This window comes from Cololabis saira, chromosome 17 (assembly GCF_033807715.1).
Source record: "Cololabis saira isolate AMF1-May2022 chromosome 17, fColSai1.1, whole genome shotgun sequence".
In the NCBI taxonomy this organism is placed as follows: Eukaryota; Metazoa; Chordata; class Actinopteri; order Beloniformes; family Belonidae; genus Cololabis; species Cololabis saira.
The window spans coordinates 728,027-753,712 of record NC_084603.1 but is presented as its reverse complement, the minus strand read 5'-3'; the positions used below and the strand labels follow the sequence as shown (position 1 = coordinate 753,712).

The 25,686-nt window shown below is 47.7% G+C and overlaps 1 protein-coding gene across 2 annotated transcripts in view; it reads left to right on the top strand.

Moving 5' to 3' along the window:
• The window catches only part of tjap1 (tight junction associated protein 1 (peripheral)), a 36,974-nt gene continuing 11,288 nt past the window's right edge, over positions 1 to 25,686 (top strand). Inside the window, exons 1-8 of one of the 2 annotated variants that reach the window (XM_061744592.1) lie at positions 1 to 161; positions 7,263 to 7,324; positions 7,555 to 7,596; positions 10,262 to 10,385; positions 13,768 to 13,796; positions 14,818 to 14,979; positions 21,387 to 21,453; positions 23,488 to 23,517. In XM_061744592.1, coding sequence (XP_061600576.1) covers positions 10,281 to 10,385; positions 13,768 to 13,796; positions 14,818 to 14,979; positions 21,387 to 21,453; positions 23,488 to 23,517 — 393 coding nt within the window. In that variant the 5' untranslated portion in view covers positions 1 to 161; positions 7,263 to 7,324; positions 7,555 to 7,596; positions 10,262 to 10,280. The remainder of the gene's footprint in view (positions 162 to 7,262; positions 7,325 to 7,554; positions 7,597 to 10,261; positions 10,386 to 13,767; positions 13,797 to 14,817; positions 14,980 to 21,386; positions 21,454 to 23,487; positions 23,518 to 25,686) is intronic. The other variant, XM_061744593.1, reaches the window with a different exon arrangement.

Sequence of the window (25,686 nt, the reverse complement as noted above, 5' to 3'; positions counted from 1 at the left end):
GCGGGGAGAGATGGCCGCTGGAGTCTGATCTGCTGCTGGTTCTGATCTGGGTCTGATCTGGGTCTGATCCGGGTCTGACCTGCCGAACCTGCAGGAACCGAACCTGGTACCGGGAGCGCAGAATCCTGCTCCCCGTCCCCGGACCGGAACCTCCAGTTCAGGTGAGACCTGGGGGGGTTCGGACCCGGGGCGGGTCGGGGGGACCGGGCCACGGTCCGGCCGCCGGTCCGACTATGTTTGTGTTATTATGGGATGTTTGGACCCGCTGTCCCCGGACCGGAACCTGCCAGACAGGACTGAGGGCAGACGGTGCCATCAGCCGGCTCTGCCCTCAGCGTGGGGGGGACAGGTGGGACAGAGACAGGTGAGGGCGGGGCTATGGACGTCCAGGACCTGGTCCAGGTCCAGGTTCAGATTTCTGGTCCTGGTTCCTCAAGGACCTGATGGTTCCTGACAGAGTTCTGGTTCTTTACTTGTAGTTCCTAGAAGATCCTGACAGATCTCTGTTGAATCTGCTTCCATCAGGTTTGTTGGGACTGAGAACATTGGGGGCTGAGCCCAGACCTTTTATAGAGAAGCCTATGGATCTACCTGGGGAAAAAAGCTCAATGCTTATTGCGTCTTGTCTAGAGCCAAACACTGCCAAAATGTACCAGAATAAAACGTATTATATTGATAGAAACAGGATGATTCACTTAGAGATAACACGATTTCAGCAGCGCAGGAGCCAAAAAAAGGAACATCCCCAAAACTTCTAAACTGCATAAAAATCTGTTTATTTTATATGAAAAAACGTGTTCTTTAATAGCATTGAACTTGCATGACTGTACAGACAGCCAGCCATAATAGCAGCTGAACTAGCTGAAATATGCTCTGTATGTCCACATCAGCCAAGGTGTAGAATATTGCTACAGGTGAAGAATATGGAGTAAAAGTTAACTTATTTCAATAATTCAACTAGAATATGGTGTAAAAGTTAATTTATTTCAATAATTCAACTAGAATATGGTGTAAAAGTTAATTTATTTCAATAATTCAACTAGAATATGGTGCAAAAGTTAATTTATTTCAATAATTCAACTAGAATATGGTGTAAAAGTTAATTTATTTCAATAATTCAACTAGAATATGGTGTAAAAGTTAATTTATTTCAATAATTCAACTAGAATATTCAATAATTCAACTAGAATATGGTGCAAAAGTTAATTTATTTCAATAATTCAACTAGAATATGGTGTAAAAGTTAATTTATTTCAATAATTCAACTAGAATATGGTGTAAAAGTGAATTTATTTCAATAATTCAACTAGAATATGGTGTAAAAGTTAATTTATTTCAATAATTCAACTAGAATATGGTGTAAAAGTGAATTTATTTCAATAATTCAACTAGAATATGGTGTAAAAGTTAATTTATTTCAATAATTCAACTAGAATATGGTGTAAAAGTTAATTTATTTCAATAAATCAACTAGAATATGGTGTAAAAGTTAATTTATTTCAATAATTCAACTAGAATTTGGTGTAAAAGTTAATTTATTTCAATAATTCAACTAGAATTTGGTGTAAAAGTTAATTTATTTCAATAATTCAACTAGAATTTGGTGTAAAAGTTAATTTATTTCAATAATTCAACTAGAATTTGGTGTAAAAGTTAATTTATTTCAATAATTCAACTTAAAAGGTGAAACTAATACATTACCTAGTCTTATTACATGCAAAGCAAGATATGTTAAACCTTTATTTGTTATAATTTTGATGATGGAATTGTTTATTGATTTCATAAAATATTCTCTAATGTATTTTTTATTTGGGGTTTTCATAAACTGTGAGCCATAATCAGAGATCAGCATCTTGCTGCTGCAGAAACTGCTGCACGCAGTGACGGACACTGGCTGATTTATGGTTCCGTGTTGCACCAACGCAGAGCTTACGGTGTATAATAAGTGGGGATGTGAACGTACGGTGCGCGTCGCCGCGTACCCTACGACGTCGATTTAACGCGGAACCATAAATCAGGCTTAACGCGGGCGCATTGTCAGTTTTCTTTTCGTCTTTTCAACTGAGCACGCAAACACAAACTGAGGGTGCAATGCTTGCTTATGCACCCTCGTAGAACCGGGCCTGGCATAATATATGTCCGTATTGGTTCAATACGGAACTTTTAATTCCCAATTCCCAACCCCTACCTGGAGGTGAAGCCCGAGTCCTCCCGGCTGTCTGGCACACACATAGAAATATATAAATAATAATAACATAGAAAGATCTGCACAGACGCAGCAGGTCCTGTTGCCACTAAGATTTTTCTGGCCTTAATGTTTCCTGTGGTTTATTTTGTTCATTATTGTTAAATTTAGTGTTGATGTGTGTGTGACAGACGTGTGTATGGGGTAGGGCTGGGCGATATATCGAGATTTTAATATATATCGATATATTTTCAAACACCATATGGTACGAGACAATATCGTTTATATCGATTTAAAAAAAAAAAAAATTTTTTTTTTTTTTTTTTTACTTTTTTTTTTAATGATTTTGATATATTTTATTTTGTGACAAATTGACTTGAATGTTTTATTTGAGATTGTCACAAATGTTTTGTTATTTGTACAACTGTCAACCTCAGTGGAAAAGTCTGCCTGTTACTGTCTACATTGTATTAATTACAGTGTATTTTAATTTAATTGTTATGCAGGAAAGGGATATTTGTTTTATTTTATTCAAGAAGCATTTTTATTCTATATATGCAGGCAGTTTATTTTTATTTCATTTGTTTTATACATGTTGATATTGTGCAGACCTCTGTTAATAAAGGAACCTGTGTGACATTTGGCACGAGGCTTTGGATTAAAACTGACTGTTTTTTTAAGAAATGAAGCTAACAGAGATGCTAACAGAGATGCTAACAGAGATGCTAACAGAGATGCTAACAGAGATGCTAACAGAGATGCTATGCTATAATGCTTTGGGGGAAACCCCAATTAAGGCACAGAAAAAATATCGAGATATATATCGAGTATCGCCATTTAGCTAGAAAATATCGAGATATGACTTTTGGTCCATATCGCCCAGCCCTAGTATGGGGCGTTAATGAAAATACGGGACAAATCGCGGGACGCAATCCATCTCTCTGATTGGTCTTGGTGTCTCCACGTCATCCCGTGTTGCATTCACTGATAATGGAAAACTACAACTTCTTTAGTGGCTCGTTAATGTACAGTTATGATTTTTTTATTCTGAAGTTGAATTATCCGGGGCTAAAGAAAAAACGTCCGGGGCTAAAGCCCGGGATGCCCAGGCCAGGCGACGCCACTGGCTTCCATGTTTCTATTATTCTTATGTAAGTCAGTCCTCTCTCCTGGTCCTCCAGAGACCTGTCCTGCATGTTCTACACCAGGGGTGTCCAACCAGTCAGTCAGAGCCACAATTGGTTACTATGTTACCGCAAAGAGCCACATCAACTACCCATGATCCTTCACTCCCTGCTCTCTGAGACATACAAATACCATTAGAAAACGGAAAGGGGAAATCATGCAATCTGATTGGTTGTTTACTTTTTTTCCCCTTTCCCCTGCATGTGTGTGTTGAGTGTAGAAATAAAGGACAATCTTATTTTATATACCACGGCTTCTATTTCTAAAGTCTCATCACAGCAGATCATTCCACGTCAGGGAAGCAACAATGTTTCCATGACAACAACCAACTGTTACAGGTTTATGACGGTTACAGCAGGTAGCAGAAAGTAGCTGGTGTTAAAGTTTAGTTTTTATTTTCGTTAATTAAAGTGTCATGTTGAGGGTAAACGTTGATCTCCGGGGAGGAGCTAATGTTAGCGGGGAGGAGCTAACGTTAGCGGGGAGGAGCTAACGATGGATGGATGGATTGAGGAGTTCCTGTCTCTGAAAAAAAAGACGAGCAAAAGACGACATGCGGAGCTACATCTGGAGAGATGGACTATTTTTTGCCACAGTGGGGCTTTTTTTAACCGGATAATATGCATTTCTGATTAATTAAAAACTACATAAATAGATTGTGTATTCCTCTTTCATATTTACATTATTGGTAACTGTTTAATAAAAGCAACACATCACTTTGCGTTGGGCCAGAGACGCCGCTCAGCTGTGGTGTAATGAGCAGGGCTCCAGACTAGGGCTGCACGATTAATCGTTAAAAAATCGCGATCTCGATTCATGCTTGAACGCGATCTCATTTCCAAATGAGACGATTTAAATTTTTTTTTTTTTTTTTTTTTTTTTTTTTTTTAAAGATGGCTGCATTCTAGGTTGTTGTAGTCCTGTCATGGTCAACTATCATGTTGTCATGTTTGTTATATTTTGTTAATGATTGTGGATTACATTTGGAGAAACATCTACCTTTCTCATCACCTGACACATATTGCACATAAATATTGTTAAAATTGTTAAATTATTTAAAGACAAGAGAGATGTTTATTGTTTTTATGTTCAATGTCAGCTGTTACAGCAAAAAGCAGCCAGAGGAATAATTTGTTGCCTCAGAACTACAGGATTTGTTACAAGTCTCCTTTCTGAAAGGGTGTTCAACTCAGGGAGGAACAAATATTGTTCAATTGTTATTATTGTTTAAATTATTCAAAGGTTTGTGTAAAGAAGACAAGAGATGTTTATTGTTATTATATTTTTGTTCAGCTGTTGCAAAGTTAAAGTAATAAGTGCAATAAATTTTATATTGGAAAAAAATCGTGAGAGAATCGTGATCTCAATTCTAAGCAAAAAAATCGTGATTCTCATTTTGTCCAGAATCGTGCAGCCCTACTCCAGACTAACTTTTTCACAGGTAGCACTGGTGCTACCTAGCTTTTCATTTAGTAGCACCAAAACAAATTAGGTAGCACCATATTTTTCATTGCACATAACATTGACAAAACGACAAAAGACAAGCAGCTCCTTGTCTTTCAGAACTGTAGTGTGGAACTCCGAACAGATCTGCTCAAAGTCCAGTGATGAGGAGCTCCACTGAACTATTTGTTATAATTTCTATTATTTAATTCTTTATTGATTTCATAAAATATTCAAACATTTTTAGAGATTTTTTATTTGGGGTTTTCATTAGCTGTGGGCCATAATCATCAAAATTATAACAAATAAAGGCTTGAAATATCTCACGTTGCATGTAGTGGGAAATAATATATTTGTTTCACCTTTAGTTGAATTTACTGAAACGAATTAAGTTTAGCAATATATTCTTATTTTCTGACCTTCACCTGTATATTATGACCAATAAATAAGAGCATAATAAATGTCCCATATCATACCATATCAAGCTCAGGGGATGTTTCAGGTATGAGGAACTCTGCAACAGATGCCTGGCTCCTCTGGGATGTTATATTACGTTTATGGAGGTTCCTGCAGCATGCTGCCTGACACACCTCAGAGAGACCTGTTTCCTCTTTTAGGACCAGGTGGGGTGTTTGGAACCTCTGGAGACATCTTGACTTGACTTTTTTTTTGTTTAAAGTCGCGTGTGTCGGTGCAGTTAGCAGCAGTGAGAGGTAAAGGCTGATTTATGGTTCTGCGTCAGACCAACGCAGAGCCTACGCCGTACGTTGCGGGCCGCCGCGTACCCTACGGCGTAGGCTCTGCGTCGATTTAACACGGAACCATAACTGAGGCTTAACTAGGCAAAAGAGCGCAAAGGGGTTCCGTATTGGTTCAATACGGAACGCAACTTTTAATTCCCAATTACCAAACAATTCCGTATTTCAAGGGACGGGTGGCAAGCCTGCTCCCCACTCTCCCCCCATTTTCTTCTTAAAATAATCCACATCTGCTTTGTTTACCTTTTTGAGCGCGCTGCGTGTACGCGCGCGTGCACTGCTCTGCATGTAACGTGCGCAGACCGTACCAGGTGCAGTCAGACAGAGAGAGGAGAAATAGGACTCGCAGGAATGAGCCAGAAAGTAAAATTGTATTATCAACCACTCCATTAATGCACTAACACAGCCGAGAGAAAAAAAAAAAAAAAAAAAGGTTTTTTTTTCCACTAGTCCTCTTGCAAGTAGCATCGGAGCGACCCCCTTAAATTTTAACTCGCACCTTAATAAATTAGGTCGCATATGCCCTGGTAATGAGTGTATACCACGGCCTGGCGGGATGTATTGCTTAAATATTAATATTAAATTTATATTATATATATTAAACTCTCCCACTCTGTTAAAAACCTCCTGTGTTTACCTTCATATTTCCGTTTGGCCGTGCATCGTGTTATTTCCGTCACAACCTCGAGCGCGCCCGTATAGCTCAATGGGATGAGCAGGCGACTTACGTACAGCAAACGCAGGTTTGATTCCAGTCGCGGCATATTTTGTCCCCACTTCCTACGAGTCTGTCTTTCACTGCATCTATCAAATAAAGTCGCAAGAGCCGCATGACACCAGGAAAAAAGCTGCATGACACCAGGAAAAGAGCTGCATGACACCAGGAAAAGAGCTGTATGACACCAGGAAAAGAGCTGCATGACACCAGGAAAAGAGCTGCATGACACCAGGAAAAGAGCTGCATGACACCAGGAAAAGAGCTGCATAACACCAGGAAAAGAGCTGCATGACACCAGGAAAAGAGCTGTATGACACCAGGAAAAGAGCTGTGTGACTCAAGGAAAAGAGCTGTGTGACTCAAGGAAAAGAGCTGCGTGACACCAGGAAAAGAGCTGTATGACACCAGGAAAAGAGCTGCCTGACACCAGGAAAAGAGCTGCATGACACCAGGAAAAGAGCTGCATGACACCAGGAAAAGAGCTGCATAACACCAGGAAAAGAGCTGTGTGACTCAAGGAAAAGAGCTGCGTGACACCAGGAAAAGAGCTGTGTGACTCAAGGAAAAGAGCTGCGTGACACCAGGAAAAGAGCTGCATGACACCAGGAAAAGAGCTGTATGACACCAGGAAAAGAGCTGCCTGACACCAGGAAAAGAGCTGCATGCGACTCGCGAGCCACGGGTTGGCCAGCCCTGTTCTAGATGTTTCCTGCTCCACGGCCCCCTATGGGTCACAAACCCTCATTTGAAGATCCCTGCTCTACAGCCATTAAACCTTTAAATATGTCTAGGAAATATCCCCCAGCTGGCTAATGCTAACACCATGCTAATGCTAACACCATGTACAGGTGGAAGCTCCGTGTCTGTTACTGGTTTTATGTTTGTCAAACTGCCATGTTTGTCTTTAGCTGCAAACAAATCTCCCCACGGTAATAAACATCTATCTATATTTATCTATTTATGTGTGTTTTAGGTCTGGGAGCAGAGATCACATGACCAGCAGAGGAAGAGGAGCAGCACGATGAAGAGTGTGAGGTGAGTAGAACCGGTCAGAACCGGTAAGAACCAGAGCAGAAACCCGACTCCCTGATGAATTAGTGATGGGAACCTGGTCCCAGGTGAGCCAGGTGAGGGGGCGGGGCTGCAGCTGAGGGGGCGGGGCTACGGCTGAGGGGCGGGGCTAAGAACGGCGAGGGGGCGGGGCTACGGCTGAGGGGCGGGGCTACGGCTGAGGGGCGGGGCTAACTGCCTCTGCTGTGTTGCAGGTTCCAGCGGTTCTGTGGATGAAGAGGAGGAACCAGGACCAGGTACCAGAACCTTAAGCTTTATTTAAGTCTTTATTACAAAGTACTAACATTTTTAAATCACCAATGAATAATCAAAAATTAAAACAAGCGTCATTAATCAAACCCATCAAAGTCTCGTCCTCCGTTGCAGAATTAAACAATTAAACAGCTGCTAAATTAAATATCAGCGCGGGGCAGGGGTGACGGGGAGGATTTTTCAGGTTTTTTTTCGGGTTTATTTTCTTTTTTTTGGGGTTTATTTTCGGGTTTATTTTCTTTTTTTTGGGGTTTATTTTCGGGTGTGTTTCGGGTTTTTTCGGGTTTATTTTCGTTTTTTTTTCGGGTTTATTTTCAGGTTTTTTCGGGTTTATTTTCGGGTGTGTCGGGTTTGTTCGGGTTTATTTTCGGGTTTTTTTGTGTTTATTTTCAGGTTTTTTCGGGTTTATTTTCGGGTGTGTTTCGGGTTTTTTCAGGGGTTTTTTTGGGTTTATTTTCGGGTTATTTCGGGTTTATTTTCGGGGTTTTTCGGGTTTATTTTCGGGAGCCGGGGAGACGGGCACGAGCTGGGGAGACGGGCACGAGCTGGGGAGACGGGCACGAGCCGGGGCGGCGGGCACGAGCAGGGGAGACGGCCACGAGCCGGGGCGGCGGGCACGAGGCGGCCACGAGCCGGGGCGGCGGGCACGAGCAGGGGAGACGGCCACGAGCCGGGGCGGCGGGCACGAGGCGGCCACGAGCCGGGGCGGCGGGCACGAGGCGGCCACGAGCCGGGGCGGCGGGCACGAGGCGGCCACGAGCCGGGGTGGCGGGCACGAGGCGGCCACGAGCCGGGGCGGCGGGCACGAGGCGGCAACGAGCCGGGGCGGCGGGCACGAGGCGGCCACGAGCCGGGGCGGCGGGCACGAGCCGGGGCGGCGGGCACGAGGCGGCCACGAGCCGGCCTCGAGCCGGGGCGGCGGGCACGAGGCGGCCACGAGCCGGGGTGGCGGGCACGAGGCGGCCACGAGCCGGGGCGGCGGGCACGAGGCGGCAACGAGCCGGGGCGGCGGGCACGAGGCGGCCACGAGCCGGGGCGGCGGGCACGAGCCGGGGCGGCGGGCACGAGGCGGCCACGAGCCGGGGTGGCGGGCACGAGGCGGCCACGAGCCGGGGCGGCGGGCACGAGGCGGCCACGAGCCGGGGCGGCGGGCACGAGGCGGCCACGAGCCGGGGCGGCGGGCACGAGCCGGGGCGGCGGGCACGAGGCGGCCACGAGCCGGGGCGGCGGGCACGAGGCGGCCACGAGCCGGGGCGGCGGGCACGAGCCGGGGGCGAAGGGCGGGAGCCGGGGAGAAAAAAAACAACACCCGAAAATAAACCGAAAAAGAAAAACGAAAATAAACCCGAAACACACCCGAAAATAAACCCGAAAAAACCCGAAACACACCCGAAAATAAACCCGAAAAAACCCGAAAATAAACTCAAAAAAAACCCGAAAATAAACCCGAAAAAACCCGAAAATAAACCCGAAACACACCCGAAAATAAATCCGAAAAAACCCGAAAATAAACCCGAAAAAACCCGAAACACACCCGAAAATAAACCCGAAACACACCCGAAAATAAACCCGAGAATAAACCCGAAAAAACCCGAAACCCGGCGGCGGGCACGAGCCGGGGAGACGGCACTTCGCCATTGGACGCGCGGCACATTTTGAAAAAAAAATTATACGTTTATATGCGCCTAATGGTCACGAAAATCCGGTATTGCGTAATAATTGGATCTAAACAGCGAAGCTGAAACAGTTCAGATTCCAGTTCCTGATCTGCAGAATGAACAAGTTCACGTTCTTTATTTGCAAAGATGTTTATATGTTAATATGTTCAGTTCAACGTTCTCACGGAGATTAACTCGTTCATTAACACGTTCATTTGAAGGAGTTTATGTGACGGGTCTGGATCTACTGACCTGGTTCTCATCCATCAGCTGATGACGAGCACTTCCTGTTCTGGAAACAGTTCAGGTCGATGGAGGCCTGGGGGGAAACACATATACACATGTACACACACTTATACACACACACACACTCACACACACACACACACACACACACACACACACATACACACACTCTTATACACACACTTATACACACACACACCCCCCCTCTCTCTCTCTCTCTGACCTGACGGGGCGGAGCATCGACCGGCTCAGCAGCAGCTGTTTCCGCGGCGACAGCTGCAGTCGTGGTGGCGGCGCGGCGCTGCGCGGTTGTTGCTCCGCGGTCGTTGCTAACCTCTGCGGTCGTTGCTACATGGTCGTTGCTACACGGCCGTTGCTACACGGCCGTTGCTAACCTCTTGGGTCGTTGCTAACTGCGCGGTGCTTGCTAACTGAACCAGCTGGTCGTTGCTAACTGCTGTTGTTGCTACACGGTCGTTGCTACACGGGCGTTGCTAACCTCCTGGGTCGTTGCTACACGGTCGTTGCTACACGGTCGTTGCTACACGGTCGTTGCTACACGGTCGTTGCTACACGGCCGTTGCTAACCTCCTGGGTTGTTGCTAACCGAACTAGCTGGTCGTTGCTAACCTCCGTGGTCGTTGCTAACTGCAGTTGTTGCTACACGATCGTTGCTACACGGTCGTTGCTAACATCCGTGGTCGTTGCTAACTGCGGTCGTTGCTAACCTCCTGGTCCTCCGCAGGACCAGAACCAGCAGCAGGATGAGCGGCGCCAGGAAGCCGTACCGCAAGGCTCCGCCGCAGCACCGCGAGACCCGCCACGGCCCGGCGCCGCCGCCGCCGCCATCGCAGCCCGACCTCAGCCAGGTAAACAGACTCAACCCGCCGCCCCCGCCCCTCGCCCCCCGGGGCCACGCCCCCCGCGCCGGCCCGGCGCCGCGCCGCCGGCCCTCCGACAGCGACGTGTCCAGCCTGTCCAGCCTGGAGATCTGCATCCCGCCGCCGCTGCTCTTCAGTAGCCCCGCCCACCCGCCCCGCAGGGGGCGTGGCCCCCCCGCCGGGCCCCCCCCAGGTCCAGATCCAGGCCCCTACTCCGGCGCGCGGCGAGGGAACCCGGGTCCCACCGCGGCGCCGGATCAACCCGGAGCTCGGCGCCGGAGCCGGGCCCAGGCCACGCCCCCAACGGCCCAGGCCACGCCCCCAACGCGCGGGATCCTCAAGCAGCCGACCCCGGTTACCGTGGTTACCGCGGCGACCCCGGCGACCTCATCCAGCTACGACGCCATCAGGAAGTCCCGGTCCGTGGAGCTGCTGGACGAGACCCGGCCCCCGCCGAGCCGGTCCCTGGAGCGGCTGGACCGGCTGGACCGGCTGGAGCGCCGGGCGGCGGCGGCGGTGGCTCCGCCCCCCTCCTCGGCCCCGCCCTCCCTGGCTCCGCCCCCCTACGACTCCCCCTGGAACTGGCGGATGCAGCGGGCGCTCCAGGAGAAGTCCCGCTTCTCCGACTTCCTGGACGAGATCACGGGCCGAGTCTTAAGCCCCGCCCGCCTCTCGCTGCTGGGCCGAGCCGCCGGCGACGACCCGGGAAGCCCCGCCCCCCTCCGTCACCCCCGGCGCCGCCGCGGCAGCAGCAGCCGTCGCCACGGCGACAGGGACTCCATCATCTCCACGGACTCGGCGGACCGGACCCGGCGCTGGAACGACTGGGTGGCGTCGCTGCAGCGGCGGGACAGCTGGAACCAGGAGGAGGAGGGGGCGGGGCCTGCAGGAGGAGGGGGCGGGGCCACCGCTCAGGGGGCGGGGCCTAGAGCAGCAAACAAGATGGAGGACGGGAAGGAGAATCAGAGGGGCGGAGCTTCTTCTCTGTGTCGGTTGTCTCTGCTGTCGCAGATCCAGGTGAGTCGCCGGGACACGCCCACCTGGTCCTGGTCCTGCTTGGCTCCTCCCCCTCCAGGCTCCTCCCCCTCAGGCTCCTCCCCCTCAGGCTCCTCCCCCTCCAGGCTCCGCCCCCTCCAGGCCCCGCCCACTCCAGCCCCCGCCCACCTGGTCCTGCTTGGCTCCTCCCCCTCCAGGCTCCTCCCCCTCAGGCTCCTCCCCCTGAGGCCCCTCCCCCTCCAGGCTCCTCCCCCTCCAGGCACCTCCTCTTCCTCCTTCACCTCCCCATGTTTTACCTCCTGATCCGGTTTCTACCGGACCGGATCCTCCCGGCCTTTCAGATGAATCAGATCCTGGTCATCAATCAATAACACCGATCAATCATGGAGTCAGTGGGCGTGTCCATCAGCCAGTGGGCGTGTCCATCAGGTGACTCGCGCGTGAGATTTTTACCCACAATGCATCAGTGTTTCTTCACCTCTGAAACCCCCGTATTGATCAACAGCAGTTCCATCACAGTCGGAGCGTCTGATTGGCTCATTGATCCGGGGCTGCAGGGGCTGATGGGACGTGCCAGCTGGTCATGTGCTGCCCTGGTGCATGCTGGGATGCATGCGGTCAGATGTTCCATACATTGATACGGATCAATAACCCCCCCATGAAGGTCAGGGAGTTCAGACCTGCAGAACCAGCAGGTCCTTCTGATCCGCAGTAGTAATAACAATAACTAGAAAATTTCCTCGCAGAAATTTGGAGAGTGCCATGGGGGGCTGCTGCCCATTTGTGTACATTGCTGCATTTTTCAGCAATAACGGTGAAGGACTCAAAAAACTAAGTCTAATGACACCACACATGACTCTTAATGTCAGTGATTCTCAATCCTGGTCCTCGAGTACCACTGTCCTGCATGTTTTAGATGTTTCCTGCTTCAGCACACCGTGATAAAAGTACATGTGTCATCAACAGAACTGTGCAGACCTTGGTGACTAATGAAGCTAATGAGGACCTTTAATTAGAATCAGGTGTGTTGGTGCAGGGAAACATCTAAAACATGCAGGACAGGGAACACGAGGACCAGGATTGAGAAGCACTGCTCTATGTCAAACCATTCAAAGGTTATTGGACTATTGGGGGTATTTACTGTGTATTTACTGTTCCCCCCAGAACCATCAGGCTGCAGGACTGGGGGTCGGCTAAGGTCAAAGGTCAGGGGTCAGATTTGAGTCATGTGACCAGTTCTGGCTGAATGAGTCAGCAGCTGAATTCTGGTTGCTAGGGGCAACAAGAACCTCGACTTCAGAACCCTCCGGTTTGGCTGTGAGAAAAACCCAGATTTTGGCTTCTGACAAGTTCTCAAATAACTCCGATTTGTGATCAAACCGTAGCAGAAAAACGAAAACATCGTGAGAGACACAGAAGCCAGCAGATTCTGACAATCTTAATCTTAATCTTAATTTATTCAGATATTCCTTAAAATGAGTGAGTAAGCTCAGTGCGAAGACAGAGTGAGATTCTTTTGAAGAAAACGTTTGATTACATTACAGTGAATGGAGACTGAGACAGGTATTGGCGCCGCTTTAGCCCCCCCGTTTAAATTTTGTGCATACCCCGCCTGTGAAAGTCACATTTTATGAATCCCAACATCTATGTCTACATTCTGACCAAAAATTATTTGTCTCCTTTTTACGGTTTGGCCGTGAGCTCGAGTTACAAATAAAAATTCAGGTTATTTTTTTACTGTTTCTGCCACTCTAGAAACCGACACCCGCACTCTAGATTTGACAAAAAAGTGATTTACAGGTTTCGCTTGAGTGCTCATATCTTGAAAAATGTACATCTTAGGAAAAAACGGGTTGGTGTTTTGGAGAGAAGAGAGGTTTTCCTCCGTTTTGAAGTTTCATTTACATTTCTGCAGGTATGAGGAAGCTATGTGGTGAAAGGTGAATTTTGGCTTTTTTTAAAAACTTTTCCCATCACTTTGAATGGGGTTTTTTTGGCCGTTTTTTGGGGAATAACTTTGGGAAAAATGGGAATTTCAACACCAAAAGTCATAGCACACTATTCCCGATCGAGCCACACGTTTTGATATATGATTCGCCTCCGAAATCTGTAGGATTGGTCCCCCCCCCCAGGTCCTGAGGTCCTGCCCCCCCCCCTGGACGAGGAACGCATGTTTAACCGCCCCGTGACCCGATGGCACCCGCGGGCGTCGCCCCGTGACCTGATGGCCTCTGATTCCACCTGCACGTCTCTGTTCTGATAAATGATTCCATATTGTCCTTTATCCTCTTGTTTGGAGTCCACCTGTCCTCTGGTTTGTTACTGTCCTGTAGCTGAACATGTTCCTGTTCTGACTCTGCTGTTTCTGTTTCAGGAGACACTGTCCGACTCCGACAGGATCAGGTGAGTCTGGGGGTCTGGGGTCCCGGTCTGGGGTAGGGCTGGGTGTTGTTAAGAACCTCACGATTCGATTCGATATCGATTCGATATTGATTTAAATGCTTCGATATCGATAAGACGTAGAAATACACAAATACCTGTTGGCAATTTATCATAATTTTTATTTTCATGCCTATGACACGTGGCCTGTTACTTCAACTTTAAAATAAAAAAACAGGACAGTTCTGTGTCAACGTGATCTGCAGGTTTGTCCGCAAGAATTGTCGCCCTGTCGTCGTCCTTTTTGGTAAAATGTAACCAAACTTTCGAGCGTTTATGCCGCTTTGTCCCCGTGTTTTCCTGCTGTGCGTGAATGCGCACGTTGCGCAACGTGCTTGGTGACGTCATCGCGCCCACTGGAATCGATAAGGGAATCGTTTACGAAAAAGGCAAACGATTCCAAGGAATTGAAACTCTGGGAACCGGTTCTCAACAAGAACCGGTTCTGGATTCCCATCCCTAGTCACAGGGCGGTGCGGTGAAATTAAAAAATGTTCAATTGAGGCAGGCAGGCCCGGCGCAATCGCCGCGGCAGGCGCCCTCTCGCCCGCAGAGCTCGCCGGCAGAGCGGTCCGCTCTTGCGCCGCGGTAGCACATGCATGAATGGGATCGGCGGCGGCGTGCCCCGCCCCCCCCCCAACGGTCGGAGGAGGTTTATTATTTATAACGTATTCCGTTCCATTTGTTGAATTATTGATTTATTCTCGGGTGTCTGACCTGATGTCTCCGGTTTCCATGGTAACGGAACTTCCTGGAGACGACGTCACTCTGGGACAGTAGGGGGCGGGGCCAGGGGAGAGTGGGCGGGGCCAGGAGAGAGTGGGAGGGGCCAGGAGAGAGTGGGCGGGGCCAGGAGAGTGGGCGGGGCCTACACCTCACCAGCTGATTGGGGGGTCTGAGCTGAAGGTCTTTGGACCAGAGGTTGTGTTGGTCCTGACCCGGTCCAGGGCGGTTCTGATACACCTCTCCCCCCCCCGTTTCCCAGAATCCTCCAGGGGCAGAACGAGGACCTGCGGCACCGCCTCTCTCTCTCCACCCACAAGATGGAGGCCGTGGAGGCGGAGTTTGACAGCAGCCGCCACTACATGGAGGCGGAGCTTAGCCGGACCCGCGACGACCTGGACAAGATGAGGGACAAGTTCCGCAGGTGAGAGACCAGGACCTGGTTCTGGTTCTGGACCAGGACTAGGACCAGGACTAGGACCTATAGCAGGGTCTGGTTCTGGTTTTGGTTCTGACTCGATCGTGACTGCACCGTTGCTGTGACCTAGGGCTGGGTGATATGGAACAAAAGTCATATTCAATTCAATTCAATTTTATTTATATAGCGTCTAATACAACAGAGTTGTCTCTAGACGCTTTACAGAGACCCATACCCAGAACATGACCCCCGAGCAGATATTACATAAACAATGGCAGGTAAAAAACTCCCCTAGTGGGAGAAAAACCTTAAGCCAAACAGTGGCAAGGAAAAACTCCCCTTTAGGAGGGAAGAAACCTTGAGCAGGACCAGGCTCATCAGGGGGGACCCTCCTGCCGAGGGCCAGACTGGTGGGTCAGGGACGGCAACAGCACAGCAGGCAGGTGGAAGCAGCAACGGGATGACCGGGGGTGGGGACCGCAGGCCAGCACACAGCTCCCGAAGCTCCGGCCCAATCAGCAAGTCCCAGGTTGGGGTGCAGGGTCAGGAAAAGACTTGTGCTCCGTAATGCAAGCTACAAGCCACCCACGGCCACCTGCAGGACAAAAGAGAGAAAAGGGAGGAGAAGGGGGGGGCAGCAACGGGATGACCAGGGGTGGGGACCGCAGGCCAGCACGCAGCTCCCGAAGCTCCGGCCCAATCAGCAAGTCCCAGGTTGGGGTGCAGGGTCAGGGAAAGACTTGTGCTCCGTAATGCAAGCTACAAGCCACCCACGACCACCTGCAGGTTCCGGTGTCCGGCAAAGGATGCTGCAACATGGACAAAAGAGAGAAAAGGGAGGAGAAGGGGGGGCCAGCACAAGAAACTACAGGAGCGACTCTGACACACTAAAGTTTACACTACCTAGAGATTTACCAACACCAGCTAGAGGTTTACTAAACACTAACTATAGGCTTTACTAAACAGAAAGGTTTTAAGTTTAGTTTTAAAGGTGGAGGTGGAGTCAGCCTCCTTAACCCAGATTGGAAGTTGGTTCCAAAGTAATGGTGCCTGATAGCAGAACGCCCGCCCTCCAAATCTACATTTAGATACTCTAGGAACTACGAGTAAACCTGCACTCTGAGAACGGAGAGCTCTGACAGGAACATAAGGCACTATCAGGTCTTGCAAATAATGCGGAGCTAAGCCGTTTTGGGCTTTATACGCAAGTAATAAAATTTTAAATTGGATTCTGAATTTTACGGGTAACCAATGGAGCGACGCTAACACTGGAGAGACGTGGTCTCTCCTGCTAATTCCTGTCAGTACTCGTGCTGCTGCATTTTGGATCAGCTGGAGCCTATTCAGCAAATTACTTGGACATCCTGCTAACAACACATTACAGTAATCTAGTCTAGAAGATACAAACGCATGAACTAGTTTTTCTGCATCACTCTGTGAGAGGATTTTCCTAATCTTTGCAATATTACGGAGATGGAAAAAGGCTATTTTACAAACCTGATTGACATATGGTTTAAACGACAAATCCTGATCGAAAATAACACCAAGATTTCTCACAATTGCACTGGAAGCCATCGCAACACCATCTAATCCCTTCCTAAGATGCTCTGGACCAAGAATGATAACCTCTGTTTTATCTGAATTTAGAAGCAGGAAATTTCTGGACATCCAGTCCTTGATGTCCCTAAGACATGCCTGAAGTTTAACTAACGGTTCTGTTTCATCCGGCTTCATAGACAAATAGAGCTGCGTATCATCAGCATAACAATGAAAGTGTATGCCGTGATTCTGGATTATACTTCCCAACGGCTGCATGTATAAACTGAACAAGATTGGCCCTAGCACTGAACCCTGCGGAACACCATAACAGACCCTTGACTGTTCTGAAGAAACCTCATGTACATGAACAAACTGGAACCTGTCAGATAGATATGATTTAAACCAACGTAGAGCTGTCCCTTTAATCCCAACAACATGCTCTAACCTGTGCAGTAAAATGCCATGATCTATAGTGTCAAAAGCAGCACTGAGGTCCAGTAGAACCAGTATGGACACTAATCCCTTATCTGAGGCCATAAGGAGGTCATTCGTGACTCGAACAAGTGCTGTCTCTGTGCTATGATGCATTCTGAACCCTGACTGAAAGACTTCAAACAGATCATTTCTATACAAATAGTCACATAACTGGCTTGAAACTGCCTTTTCCAGAATTTTAGACACAAATGGAAGGTTGGAAATTGGTCTATAATTAGCTAAGGTGTCTGGGTCAAGAGAAGGTTTTTTAAGTAAAGGTTTAATTACTGCGACTTTGAAAACCTGTGGTACATATCCTAAACTTAGGGATAGGTTAATTTGGTCCAGTATTGTCGTACCAATAAGAGAAAAAACATGTTTGAATAGACGAGTCGGGATGGGGTCTAACATACATGTGGTTGACTTAGCTCTATTAACGAGTGAAGTCAGCTCAGGGAGGTCTATAGGATCAAAACAGTCTAGAGACAAGTCAGAGCCTAGGGAAGTCGCTAAAGCTGAAGAAACACCTACAACCGGCTGGTTGATTTCTTCTCTAATTCTCGCGATTTTACTGTTGAAGAAGCCCATAAAGTCCTCACTACTGAGAGCTGCAGGAATGCACGGCTCAACAGAGTTGTGACTCTTTGTCAGCCTGGCTACAGTGCTGAACAGAAAACGTGGGTTACTTTTGTTATCCTCTATCAGCGTTGAATAATAAGCTGTTCTGGCTTTGCGAATGGCTTTTTTATATACCATTAGAATATCTTTCCATTCACGATGAGAGTCTACAGACCTACAAGAGTACCACTTCCTTTCCATTTTACGCACGTTTTGTTTCAACATGCGGATATCTGAATTGTACCAGGGAGTTAAGCTCCTGTGGCTAGAAACCCTCCTTTTCAAAGGAGCAACTTCATCTAAAGCTGAATGCAACAAATCAGCAGTGTTACTAGCAAGGAAATCAACATCTGCAGAGGTAGAACCCAGGTCACTGGCCTCGACTACATCACTATTTCGCACTGTCGTAAGATAAGCAATGGCCTCCCTAAATTTAACAATAACTTCATCAGACAAACATCTGCTAAAATAATACCTCCTATTTTGCACTTCAACATCAACAAAATTAAATTCAAACGTTATTAAGTAATGGTCGGATAAAAGGGAGTTTACAGGTGACACCAACAGACCATCAGTTTCAACACCGTAGGTGAGAACGAGATCGAGAGTATGATTAAAACAGTGCGTCGGTTTATCCACTTTTTGTGAGATACCCATTGATTCTAGAAGAGAATCGAAGGCTAATTTAAGATTATCGCTTTCAACATCCATATGAATGTTAAAATCACCCACTATGATGAATTTATCTGTGCTGATCAATAATCCAGAAAGGAAATCTGAAAATTCAGACAAAAACTCCAGATACGCACCAGCAGGGGGCCGGTACACTACCACTAACACAACTGGCTTCTCTGATTTCCGGCTCGGAAATTTCAGACCAAGCATGAGGCTTTCAAATGTATTATAGTTGCACTTGGGTTCAATTTTTGTTTGGAGACCGGAGTTATAAATTGCTGCGACTCCTCCGCCTCGGCCCGTGCTTCTAGGAATGTGATGATTAAAGTAGCCGGGCGGAGTTGATTCATTCAAACTAACATACTCTTCCTCCTGTAACCATGTTTCTGTTAAGCAGAAAATATCACTCCTGCTCTCTGTAATTATATCATTTACTAACAGAGACTTAGAGCTTAATGATCGTATATTTAGTAGTCCGCATCTAATTTTTCGGTCTGTAATTGGTACCAAATGTGCATTGGTTTTAATTTTTACAAGGTTATCTTGGTTAACGCCTCTATAACGCTGCACCTGGTGAACTTTTGGAGGGCGGGGAACTGCAACCACTTCTATTTTGCTAGGCACCTGGCCAGAGTCGCCAATATCATGTAATCCTACAGTTTTAGAGTCGCTAATTACATAATGCAATCCTACAGTTTTGTTGGCAGGCGTTGGTCCTTGAGAAGCAACAGATGTGTCGCTGAGCCCTTTAAGACTACCCTTCCTCCGAACCGTCACCCAGCTGCCCTGCCTGGCCGGCTGCCGGGGAGCTGCAGGGGAGCGGTTACGCTCAGCTGCTACGGGCCGGTCCGCAGAGGATTCTATCGGACTATGGTCTAGTTGGCCAAACCGGACCTCTAACTGACTAAGCCTCGCCTCCAGCCCTGTTAAACTACAGCTCTGCATCCTGGCCTGGACCCTGCATTGTCAGGGGGAGTGTCTAATAACATTGGCCAGATTTCTAGACATAAGAGCTGCACCATCCCGGGTGGGATGAATGCCGTCCCTTCTAATCAGACCGGGCTTTCCCCAGAATGTCTCCCAGTTGTCAATAAAGTCCACGTCGTTTTCTGAACACCACTGAGACAACCAGCGGCGGAGCGAGAGCATGCGACTAAACATGTCATCGCTGGTCAGATTGGGGAGGGGGCCAGAAAAACCTACGGAGTCTGACATGGTTTTGGCGAAGTTACACACCGAGACAATATTCATTCTGGTTACTTCCGACTGGCGAAGACGGGAGTCATTAGCTCCGACATTGATGATAACTTTACCATATTTACGATTACCCTTTGCCAGTAGCTTCAAATTTGCTTCTATGTCGCCCGCTCTGGCCCCCGGGATGCACCTAACTAAGGTCTCTGGAGTCGGCTTCACATGTCTGACTATGGAGTCTCCAATCACCAGGGTCGGTTTCTCAACAGATGTGTCGCTAAGTGGGGAAAATCTGTTAGACACATGAAGCGGGTGGTGGTGTTCCGTGAGCCCTTTAAGACTAGTCTTCCTCCGAACCGTCACCCAGCTGCCCTGCCTGGCCGGCTGCTCGGGAGCTGCAGGGGAGCGGTTACGCTCAGCTGCTACGGGCCGGTCCGCCGCTAGCTTAGCCTGGTTAGCTGAGGAGGCTCTCGGACTATGGTTTAGTTGGCCAAACCGGACCTCTAACTGACTGAGCCTCGCCTCCAGCCCTGCAAATAAGCTACACTTTAAGCACTTACCGTCTTCACTAAAGGAGGCAGAGGAATAACTAAACATTTCACACACTGAGCAGGAAAGAGGTGAAGCGGTGGGAGCCGGAGCGGCCATGCTAAGATGCTAACGGAGGCTAACGGACAGAAAATGTATCGGTGATTGGTGACAGTGAAAGTTACGGAAGAGAAAATGAGCGAGTGTTGAAATAAAGACAGTAATGTACCAGATATAGTGCTATTTTACCAGAAAACAGTCTAAGTTTTAGATAAAAAGTCGGGAGAGATCTGAGCCTGCAACGCCGTGAAACGGCAGCAGCACAGACCGCAAACACCAGGAAGTGACGCGATGCGTGACGCAATACGTTACCCAATCAGCAAGCCTGATTCTGTTCAAAGCAGCTGGAAAAACTGGAAAAAATATCTCCATATTTTCTAGCTGAATGTTGATACTCCATATATATCCATATTTTTTCTGTGCCTTAATTGGGGTTTCCCCCAAAGCATTATAGCATAGCATCTCTGTTAGCTTCTCTGTTAGCATCTCCGTTAGCATCTCCGTTAGCATCTCTGTTAGCATCTCTGTTAGCTTCTCTGTTAGCATCTCTGTTAGCATCTCCGTTAGCTTCTCTGTTAGCATCTCTGTTAGCATCTCTGTTAGCATCTCTGTTAGCATCTCCGTTAGCATCATTTAGCATCTCTGTTAGCATCTCTGTTAGCATCTCCGTTAGCATCCCTGTTAGCATCTCTGTTAGCATCTCTGTTAGCTTCATTTCTTAAAAAAACAGTCAGTTTTAATCCAAAGCCTCGTGCCAAATGTCACACAGGTTCCTTTATTAACAGAGGTTTGCACAATATCAACATGTATAAAACTAATGAAATAAAAATAAACTGTCTGCATATATAGAATAAAAATGCTTCTTGAATAAAATAAAACAAATATCCCTTTCCTGCATAACAATTAAATTAAAATACACTGTAATTAATACAATGTAGACAGTAACAGGCAGACTTTTCCACTGAGGTTGACAGTTGTGCAAATAACTAAACATTTGTGACAATCTCAAATAAAACATTCAAGTCAATTTGTCACAAAATAAGCTATATCAAAATCATAAATAAAAAAAAAAAAAATTAAATAATCGATATAAACGATATTGTCTCGTACCAAATCGCGTTTGAAAATATATCGATATATATTAAAATCTCGATATATCGCCCAGCCCTACCGTGAGGGGGGGCGTGACTCCACCGTTGCTATGACTCCACCGTTGCTAGGACTCCACCGTTGCTAGGACTCATGTGTCATGTGACCTGTTTCCTGTGTAAGCCGGGAGGGCGAGCGAGCAGCTAACGACGGCTAACGACTCTCTCTCCCTGCAGACTCCAGAACAGCTACACGGCGTCTCAGAGAGCCAATCAGGACCTGGAGGAGAAGCTGCATGCCCTGGTAACTCCGCCCCCTCTGTAACTCCGCCCCCTCTGTAACTCCGCCCCCTCTGTAACCCCGCCCCCTCAATTACTGTACCAGTAGAAGCTCTGACAGTCAGAGCTTCTGTGTACATGTGTGTGTGAGTGTGTGTGTGTGTATATGTGTGTGTGTGAGTGTGTGTGTGTGTGTATATGTGTGTGTGTGAGTGTGTGTGTGTGTGAGTGAGTGTGTGACCTCATTAAAGTGGGCGGGTCTCATTGATCCCTCAGCTGATTGATTAAAGAAGCGTTCTCTGCACGGAGACCCGGTGACCTGGTTGCCGCGGTAACCTGGTTGCCGCGGTAACCTGGTTGCCGCGGTAACCAGCGTGGTGACGGGGGGAGAACTGAATCCATCTGGAACATTTAGAGCTTTAGTATAAAAATAAACAAACCTGTCGCCAACGTTTTGTAGATTTTTGTAGAAACTAAAAGATGAACGAAGCCGAGATTCATGTGGAAGTTTTAGGTTGATCAGGAGCTGATCGTCAATATTGATGAATGATCATTGTTGGTGAACCAATTGTCATTATTGATGAACTGATGGCTAGGTGTTAGCATCTAAAGCTAACGATATTATCTAGCTAGCTTAGCATTGTAAAGAGTTAGCATGCTAATGTATGTCAAAAGGCGTCTAATCAATTAAAAGTATTATTTAGTTTAATATAGTAATAAAAATTAACAAACGTAGTGTAATGATGTCATTAGTACGCCGATGCTACATTGTTAGCTTCCTGTAGCGTACGTGGAGTGGTGAAGCCCCGCCCCCGATTCATGTCGTGGTGGATTCTGGGTAATGTGACAGTTGGAGCCCCAACTTTCTGGTTTAATTAAGTTTAATTAATTAAGTAGTTGTTCATGTTTGGTTCTGAGTCTCTGGTGGAGCGTCATATGATCCAGCTCAGCAGCTGATGTGGCCTAGCCGACCAATCACACGCCGACCAATCACAAGTTCCCTGCGTCAGTTCCCTCTTTCTTTCATCTTCGCCCCGCCCCCTGATTGGCAGCTGTAGCCCCTCCACTGACCCCGCACAGCACATCCAAGTGATCGCCGTCTGGCGCTCGAAACCTGGAGACTGTTGGGGGGGGCTGATAAGAGGGGGGGCCAGGAAGGCGTTGAGTTGAGGGAGGTGGTTTTCAGTAAATGTGTGTCTGTGAAGCGATGAGTCCGTGAACTTCGCTCAGAGCTGCTCCTCAGCCAATGTCCTTGATGTTATCAGACGGCTCAGTCAGTTCTGAAAACAGGTCCACAGATGTTCCTGAGAGGGGAGGGTTAGTGGGGGCAGAATCACCTTGTTTACATTCCACCAGGGAGATTGTGACCAGAGTGATCGGCCGAGCTGCTCTGTCAAGGTCAGATTATAGAATCAACAATTATATTGAAAACAGACAGACTCAGTAATTTTCCGTCTGCCTTCAGTCTCTGGTTCATCAATGGCGACTCCGAACAGATGAATTTGTGATCAATTTCCGCCAAGCCGAGCTTCCAACTTCTCCAAGGTCTTCTCCATCTTGCCAATGAGCTCAAAGACGCCGCCAGCCTGAGATTCTGTTCAAGAATCACATCCAGCTTACGGCTTTGCTCCCCCAACGTTAAAGTCTGAGTGTTGATCACCTTGCTTGATCCTTCATCCACGTCCGGCAGCTCTGAAAGAGCCAGAACAGCTGTCGACCACTTACGCGTTTGTCGGTAGACCAGGAATCCCCCTCCTCCGATCAGGAGAAATCCTGCTATCATTAATCCAATTATGAAGCATCTTCAAGTCCTCGACAGACAGAATCACCAAACACAACGGTTTCCAATGTTTCCAGGAATCCATTGTGTATCCAGAAAAAATGTCCCATCGGGGCAGGAGGGCTCCCTTACCCCCTGACTTCTGGTCGCAAAAATGTGGTCAATTGTGCTGAGAGACCAGTTAATCATCTCTTCATCTCTTCTTCTTCTTCTTCTTCTCTCCTCACGCTGCTCTGACGGACTAACCTTCATCACCTTCACCATCATCATCCTCTCCAGGCTGCTGTCAGTCAGACCTGGGTCCATGCAGTTGGGTTTATTCATCCTCTCATCCTCCCTTCATCCCTTCATCCCCCCATAACCCCCTTCTCTTTCTAGCTGGGAGGGAATTCATGGAAATCCTGCACTTGATGACGAGTGTTTGATATTTGGTGTTAGTTATGGACATAAGGTTTTCAAAAACCACCACAAAAAAACTCCAAGGTGGAAGCAGCGACGGGATAACCGGGGGTGGGGACTGCAGGCAGGTGGAAGCAGCAACAAGATGATCGGGGGTGGGGACTGCAGGCAGGTGGAAGCAGCAACGGAGTGATCAGAAGGGGGGGGGGGTGGGGACTGCAGGCAGGTGGAAGCAGCAGCGGGATGCACTGGAAGCCATCGCAACACCATCTAGTCCCTTCCTAAAATGCTCTGGACCAAGAACCTCTGGATGTTTGAAAACCTCATGTCCAGAACTAACACCAAATATCAAACACTGGTCATCAAGTGCACAATCTTTATGATTGTCTACAGATTCCCTCCCAGCTGTGGTTCTGGACCCGGTGGACCCGGGTCTGATCCGGGTCCCCCCCCCCCCCCCTCCCCCGCTGCTCCTGTAGAAACTAAGACGTCTGATCAGTTCATATGCAGTAGCGTCCGGGTCGTTGACTGCAGCTCCTGATCCGACGGAACCGGCGGCTCCGTAGCAGCCATAGCTAACCGTCATGCTAGCTAGCTTTAGCCTGAACCCGGATGAAGGAACCGGCGGCTCCGTAGCATCCGTAGCTAACGTCATGCTAGCTGTAGCCTGAGCCCGGATGATGGAACCCGCGCCGGCGGCTCCGTAGCATCCGCGCTAACCGTCATGCTAGCTAGCTGTAGCCTGAACCGGCGCTGGCTTCGGTGGATCCGGATCCGGCTGATCCGGTGAGCCCTCGACTCCTCGGCCGGCGGCGCCGATGTGAACCGGCAGGATCCAGTGATGTCATGAGCCTGGGGTCATGTGACCAGGAGTCGCCGCGGCGGCGGCTAACGGGTCCTGGTTCTGGTTCCTCTGTGATCCAGAACCGGAGAACCGGGTCGAGGAGGTTCTTTCTTTTTTCTTTTTTTTTTTAATCTTTTTTTTATTGGAAGTTTTGGCACAATAAACAATAACAATATAAACAAACAAATAAATTATAATGCTAAAGTAAAGTACAGAAAATCAACAAAAACAGTCTTTTTTTTTCTAAAAGGTTTTCTTGGGCTCTAGTGGCCCTTTATTGGAGATGCAGACTGGAAAGGGGTAGAGAGAGAGAACGGGGAAGACACGCAGCAAAGGTGCGCGGGCTGGATTCGAACCCGCGACCGCTACAGGAGGAGGACTGTAGCCTCAGTATATGGCCCGCTGCTTAACCCACTGCGCCACCGAGCGGCCCAACAAAAACAGTCTTAACGAAAAAAACTAAAAAAACAAAGAAAGCCCACACACACAAACAAAAAAAAAAGAGAAACATCAACAATACGCCTTGACTAGTACACCTACAGTTCGGCCAGATAATATAGTGGAATCCTCGTGAAAACAAGTAAAACATACGTATGCAAAAAATAAATAAATAAATAAATAAATAAATAAATAAATAAATAAAATAAGATACTAAATATAAAAAATAAAAATATCCGCACATAATTAGGAGAAACAATATTCCTATGGAACCGCAGGGAAATCAAGCCTCTTAACATAAGGGAAAAAAGGGGCCCATGTAGCGTAGAATTTGTCTGTACACCCATTCAACGTGCATCTTATTTTTTACAGTTTTATACAGTGTAAAACAGATCTGATCCAGGAGCTGCAGAAGGTTTCCACATAAGTAAAATTAAACGTCTTGCTAATAAAGAAACAAAGGCAATTACGTCCTTACTTGCTCTAGAGAGTTGTGGTGTGGCTGAAACTACCCCAAACAGAGCAATAATGGGGTCTGGTTCTATGTGGATATTACATATTTCTGACGTGTTAAAAATGTCTTTCCAGAAAACAGCTAAAGATGGGCAACTCCAAAACATATGTACTGAAGGTGATTTGCAGGGGACTGGGCACATCTCAGACACTTAGGGTCCACATCTTTATAAATGTTAGACAGTCTCATCCCGGTCCAGTGGGCTCTATGAATAAGTTTACGTTGGATGAGGCCGAGCCTGGCACAGATAGAGGAAGTGTGCACCTTTTTAAGCGCCTCTTCC